General features: G+C 44.6%; 1 protein-coding gene across 1 annotated transcript; it reads left to right on the top strand.

The window, feature by feature from the left end:
• The first annotated feature begins 4,438 nt into the window (after nt 1–4,438).
• CKS2 (CDC28 protein kinase regulatory subunit 2) lies at nt 4,439–6,781 on the top strand. Its single transcript, XM_083577289.1, has 3 exons — nt 4,439–4,674; nt 6,013–6,140; nt 6,357–6,781. The coding sequence occupies exons 1-3, from the start codon at nt 4,616–4,618 to the stop codon at nt 6,407–6,409; spliced, it is 240 nt and encodes a 79-aa protein (XP_083433415.1). The 5' UTR covers nt 4,439–4,615; the 3' UTR covers nt 6,410–6,781.
• The last annotated feature ends 4 nt before the right edge of the window (nt 6,782–6,785 follow it).

Below are 6,785 nucleotides of genomic sequence, written 5' to 3'. Positions count from 1 at the left end.
GCTGTTGGAATAATCGCCAACCTTGGTACCATCTGTTCCCTTTCATCTGCCTCCTCATTTGAAAAATATATAAATTACAAAATCTAAACAGAATGTAGGACGTTGAACGCAAAACATTCATAGACCTGAAAAAAGACAAACATTTTGGTTGGTTTTGAGTTTGTTTTTAGCACAGTGAATAATGCTTTCAAAGGTGAGTGCTGAACTTTTCTTCTGAGTTAGGACCTTTGTTTTATTTTCCTCTTTCTATTTAGGTGATCTTCTGCACAGCCATCATGCTCTACATTTAACAATTATGGGAAGACTTACACCACTGTAACTAGAAAATTATGAATATAATATTTTACATACAAATGATGACTGGTTGAGATGAATACACAAAGCTTATTGGGCCCTTGATGTTAATCCTGGGGATATAACATTTCAAGATTCATAGGAAGGTGTCATTGCATTACTTAACTGTGACTGCATGCACACTATACATTTAAAGCACATGTCTTCCCCCAAAGAATCCTGGGAACTGTAGTTTGTTAAGAGTGCTGGGGTGAACTACTGTTTCCAGAATTCTTTATGGGACCTCATGGGCTTTAAATGCACGGTGTGTACACAGCCAGAGTCTGGAACTGCAATAGGTAATCTAAAAAAAAAAACAGAATTAGGAAAAATTGAGTACCACACTATTCTGCCATCCAATTCTGCATTAGTAAAAGGAAAGTAGTTACTAAGGGGAAAATATTCTAAATTCTAAATTACCAGCTCCAGTACAGAACAGGTCATCAGTGACTGCTTTCCAAATATTTCTGGGCCTTGCTTTATCGGAAGACTCCCAGGTGATGTATATTGGACCAGGAACCAATTTCTGAAAGGAAGATGAAGGGCAGGTAAGATGAGCACAGGTGAAGGGATATGCATTCAATTCAGTTGCGCTTCCGGCTTAAACAATAATGTCACAGACATTCTGGCATTTGTGAGCCAATTAACACATATAACCTGCTAAATATATATATCTGTTTCAATCCACAAGTGAGAAATCATGAAAGCCATTATGTCAGAATAAATTAATCTTCAAGGTGCTGCAACTTTGTTGTTTTTCCTTGCAGAAGAATGACATGGCTACTGCCCTGGAAATTGATACTTTACATTTATTATCAGGTCACTGACACTAAGGCATTGGAAGTACTGTAAACACAACACCAGCCAGATGCAAACAATGCTCAGACAAGATAAGACCGCTGTAAATACAACACCCTGATAAATAGATAAGCACACCGTGTCTCATTTTGAGAAGGGGCTAGTAGTCGCGAAAGCAGATTCCAACCCGTTGGCTAAATGGCCTTTTGCCACCTTAAAGACCAATAAACATATTTATTGTATTCTCTGGAAGTTCATTGTTTGTAACGCTAGAGAGAGCTCTTCTGGACTGGTTTGCCTAGATGTTCTGTCGGGAACACTATTTCCTCCCTCTGGCATGACGTCCTGGTGAGTTTGTGACAGGTTTGAACGAGGGACTTCCCTACACAGGCTTAAACCTAGAGAAGTGCTGCTCAAAGGGCATGAATGTAAGGCACAGGTGGGGAACCATTTTTAGCCCAAGGGCCACATTGTCTTCTACGTTGGCTTCTGAGGGCCACATGCCAGCGGAGAGCAGGATCAGAAGTAAAAGTGTGCAGAGCCATGAATGCAAGATTTTACCTTTTCACAGCAGGCTACATAGACTTGCACATCCCTTTCTATCCTACATCCTGCCGAGCAATAGGCATTTTCAGAGTTCCAGGGCACACTCCAGCTAGGCAAAAGCGCCCATAGGGTGTGGGCTAGGGAGAGATTGTGTGGTGTAGGAAGAGTCCCAAGGGCCAATGAGAGAAGTCTGAGGGCTGCATCCGGCCCCTGGGCCTGAGGTTCCCCAACCCCTGGTGTAAGGTTACATTTCTGATCCCTCTAACCCCTGGCAGCTCCCCCTCCTAAAAATATATCCTTCAGATCAAAAGACCCTCCAGAATAAAATGGCCTAGGTGCATGGACTGAGAGGGGAGAGGCGAATTACAAAAATCCAGGCAGAGGCACATTTAAGACGTTATAGATTGTGGGGGGTAGGATTTGCAGTCAAACAGTGTTAGTTAGTATGTGAAGAGGTTAAGGACCACAGAGTTCTAAATTTCTATAGTAGACTCTGTGATGTCACATCCCCTCTTCTCCAAGGAGAGAGGAAATAAGTTTTGCTTCCTGTCCCTCCTTGCCCATCCCGCTGTCTCTTGAACCATGTAACTGAAGCTGAGGCTGGGGCTCCAGACTTAGATCATGTCTTTGATTCCAATTTCTGTATTTTGTAACCAGGAATACCTAAGCTGTGTTGTTTCTGATGTGGTATTGAACAATGTGCAAATGAGACCTCTCGTTACTGTAAGTAAAGCTTTTAAACTTACTTGACATTGTAGTCCATTCACTCCGAGATGCTTAGATGCAAGGGGACCACATTGACAGCACTTAATACTGAGATAGTAATTATTATTATTATTATTATTATTATTATTATTATTATTATTTATACCCCGCCCATGTGGCTGGGTTTCCCCAGCCACTCTGGGTGGCTTCCAACAGAATATTAAAATACAATAATCTATTAAACATTAAAAGCTTCCCTAAACAGGGCTGCCTTCAGATGTCTTCTAAAAGTCTGGTAGTTGTTATTCTCTTTGACATCTGGTGGGAGGGCATTCCACAGGGAGGGTGCCACTACCAAGAAGGCCCTCTGCCTGGTCTAACAGCCTATATTTGCCACACTTTGCAAGCATTGTGCTATTTCTTTTTTGGCTAGAGAGTGAGTCAAGCCCAGCATACTTTTTGAATTCAGGCAGTCAACAGTTTTTCTTTTGCACTTTCCACACACATGTGGTACTTCATGATTAACTGGTATTCTCCAGTTATTTCCTAACATTGTGTGGGGAGGGACTTACTTTACACTCACAGACGTTTTTCTTGCTGCTCCCTTAGTTTGGAGTATTTCTAACTGACCTGTTTCTTTTTGTTTCTCCAATGTGCATAATGAGGTGAATGCATTTCTGTACACAGGTGAACCTTTGAATGAGACATCAGCATCTATAAGCGACTATCAGGTGGTCTGGTAGATATAGTATTTAGGATGCTTCAAAGGCTTTTATGGACAATTTAAATCCCTATTTATATTGTTTCTAGTGTGAGTGAAGGAGGCACTTTGCTTGAGGTCATGTCACAGACAAATGGGGCCCGTGGACCAGTCGTGAACACACTGGGGCTTGTTGAGTAATTCAAGATCAATCAAGCACCCTTTAAAAAACAAAACAAGCAGAAGATCCAGAAGTCTGTTTAAAAAATAACAGTAATACATTGAAGCTCGGAAATTCAAAGGCCTGGAAGAATTTTTAAAAATGTTTTACTGAGAACTAGAAACTGCAAATAAGAAAGTGGGATTTGGGAACAAACTTCAGTCTATACATAAAGCAACTCCCAGTGATTTGTGTGCAATTGCTGTCTGCTCTCCTTGTCTCTTCAGCTAGGGACAAGTTTCCCCTTTCTCCCTTTCTTACTCCCTTTCCCCTTTGTGCCATATATTTCAGATTGCATACCAGCAAGGAGGGACTGTCTTTATATGGGAATATTTACAGCAAAGCGGGACGGGGTGGGGGGAATGCTTTAAATCCATGACACACCAAATGCAAATTACTTCCATCCTAGTTGTGCAAGAGCCGCTGTCTCCAGTTTAGAAATAGTTTGGGGTGGGGAGAGAACATGTATGCAAAACTGCACAAAAAATTAAAGCACTGGTTTAGCAAACTTTGCACACAGCCAGGAGCGATATAGGTTGCCATAATACCCGGTGGGAGTTTGCTTCCGCGAATTCAAAGCGGGCTTACTCCAGAGTAAGCAGAGAGCTCTGCGTTGTTTGCAATTCCTAACGGAAAAGGATGCCGAAAAAGCCACCCAAATATCACGAACGCATTACTGTATAGGTAGGTCGCCGTGTTGGTCTGCCGTAGTCGAAACAAATAAAATAAAATAAAAACAAAATAATAATAAATAAATAAAATAAAATAAAATAAAAAGTCCTTCCAGTAGCACCTCGCTCTACAAGGAGGTAGCCAGGAATACAACCCCTTGCAAGCGGGTTACAAACAGCGGAAACAACCCAAGCGCGCTCCCGCGGTGGCGCGCAATGGGGGGGGCGCGAGGGGAAGAAACTCAAACTCCCAGCCAAGTTAGACACGGAACTCGCCCAGACGAGGAAAGTGTGGGGCGCGCACGCGCAGTTCGCTGCGGTCTTCCGGGGAGGAGACACAGAAAGAGAGAGAGAGAGGGGCGGGGCGGGACGGGGCGGGGAACCGAATCCCCACAGGCCCGCGACAGTCACGCGGGCAGCGCGCGCCCCGATTAGCCCTCCTGCGCCCAATCAGAGTCGAGCTGAGGGATTCAAATCGAGTCCGGGCGGGCGGGTGGGCTGGCTTTAAGGGGCGAGTTAGTTTAGCGCTGCCGCCGCCGCCGCTGCTTGAGGTGGGAGAAGGAGGAGAGAGAGAGAGAGAGAGAGGAAGGGGGCGGTTTCCGTGAGGCGCCCGTGGTCGCCGCCATCATCGTCGTCTTCGTCATGGCCCACAAGCAGATCTACTATTCGGACAAGTACTTCGACGAGAACTACGAGTACCGGTGAGGGAGGCCGGGGGGGGGGGTGTCCGGGCCTCTTCCTGCCCCTCCGCCTGACGAGGCTGCCGCTGGGCCCGCCGCTCTTTCATGGCGTCCCTCGCCGCCCTCCGCTTTCGCTCCTTTCTTCCCGCCCAGACTCCCTTCCCAGTACCTCAGAAGAGGGGGAGGAAGCAGAAAACGGCGGGCCTGCTTTTCTCCCTCCTCCTTTCCCGCCGGCTGTGCGCGGGGGGTGGAAACGGCCTCGGGACAAAGGCCGGCGCGGGGCGAGGCCGGAGGAGGCCGTTGCGCCTGCCCGCTCTTCACAGGCCCTTTGGGGAAGGGCTGGCGCCGCGGAGGGAAGCGCCTGTTGCTCCTCGGCGGCGTTGTGCGCGTGATTCGAACCCAGCTCCCTATCCCGTCGCCCCGCTCCATTTTAGCCCCGTGGTAACTTGCTGGGCCAAAATCCGCCACCGATGAGCTTAGGGAGGGGGTTTGGGTCAGGGTCTCTCGGGCCGACCGCCACGGCCATTTCAATAAGCTCGTTTCCGTATGTTAACTTTGGGCCTTGCTAGTGGCATAGCCTCCCAGCATTTCTCTGACGAAAATAGGGACGTTCCATTCCATAATAATAATTTTATAATTTATACCCTGCCCATCCGACCCTGTTGCCCCAGCCACTCCTGGGGGTTCTCAACAGACTATATAACAAAAGAGAATATTAAGCATTTTTTTTTTTAGCTTAACCTATACAGGGCTGCCTTCTGGTGTCTTCTAGAGGTTGTCTAGTTCCTTATCTCCTTGGCTCTGCGGTTGCTTCACTCCATAACTGCCAACATTTCTGGAATGAAAATAGGAACATCCTAAGGGAAAAGCAGGGCATTCCAGAATCAAATCGGAAACTGGGACAGCTTCTGAAAATCAGGAAATGTCCCTGGAAAATAGGGACATTTGCAAGTGTCTGCAGATAACAAAATAAAAGTCACAGTTAGGATATTTATTGCCCAGTAGTGGGAGAGCCAACTTTTGTTTCAGGTTTCCTGCATGGATGCACTTGCAAAAAGCAAATGGAAGTTTACAATCTGCCTGATTCTGAGTTTTCTTGTTGCATAGCAAGCTGCCAGGTTTTTCTAAAAGGAGTTAAAAGTCTAAAGGAGATATGAAAGAACACCGACGGTGTCGTTCCTTCAACTTAGGCTATTATGTACAAGTAATCAAAAATCACAGGCAGAGGTCCAGCCTGAAACTTAAATGTTCAAGCAGTTCACAAATGCTATGGAGTCTGACATAAAGCTTCTTTACAAGTTGTACAGAACTAATTGCGGCTGTATAAATGTGACTTTGTGTGTTTTCTGTCCCTGGCAGGCATGTGATGTTGCCAAGAGAGCTGTCAAAGCAAGTACCAAAAACTCATCTAATGACTGAAGAAGAATGGAGAAGACTTGGTGTTCAGCAAAGCCTTGGCTGGGTCCACTACATGATTCATGAACCAGGTAAAAAAGGACATCTCTACCTAACAAGCTATTCCAGAAATATTTTCTGTAAAGCTTTTAGGATGTCTTGATGTGGGAGAGGAACAAAGTCACTTCATACATTAAGTAGCAAACGCTAGACAGAAACTGTTTACTGAAAACCCTATATTATTGGCCATTAAGTGGGATGTCTGGCCACAGACTTATAAACAAACTTCCATTTTTTTCTCTTTACAGAACCACACATCCTTCTATTTAGAAGACCACTTCCAAAAGGCCAGCAGAAATGAACAGCCTCTCTAAGCTTCTGGAACTTTATGTATAAATGTATATATGTTGGTAGTATTCAGTGAATACTTAAGAAAAATATACAAACAAGTCATTACCTGTGCATGAGCTGTATTATTCACAGCAACAGAGCTCAGTAAAATGCAAAGTAGGCTGCTATGGTCTTGAATTCTCACTTAACAAGTTAACAAGTGCCTATTTGATTTTTTTAGTTTTGTTCAATAAAGTTCACAACTTTCATGTAATGTGTTGATTATAAAAATCTTCAAAGATCTGTGCCTTTTTATTCTTGGTAATGAAGCTTCTTCCAACTGTTGAAGCAATTCATCCTGTGGCTTTTCAGCTGCTGAAATAAACATATTTTTAATGCTAAATCTA

Source organism: Podarcis filfolensis (assembly GCF_964270895.1).
Source record: "Podarcis filfolensis genome assembly, chromosome: 11".
NCBI classification, from domain to species: Eukaryota; Metazoa; Chordata; class Lepidosauria; order Squamata; family Lacertidae; genus Podarcis; species Podarcis filfolensis.
Note: the sequence above shows the minus strand (reverse complement) of the source record. Positions and strands in the feature narration are given on the sequence as shown.

Bases quoted from the DNA above. Each gene is read 5' to 3' on its own strand.
- CKS2 (XM_083577289.1), top strand. From the start codon at position 4,616: ATGGCCCACAAGCAGATCTACTATTCGGACAAGTACTTCGACGAGAAC. The intron at 4,675-6,012 runs GTGAGGGAGGCC...TGTCCCTGGCAG, and splicing joins GACGAGAACTACGAGTACCG to GCATGTGATGTTGCCAAGAG. The intron at 6,141-6,356 runs GTAAAAAAGGAC...TTCTCTTTACAG, and splicing joins CTACATGATTCATGAACCAG to AACCACACATCCTTCTATTT.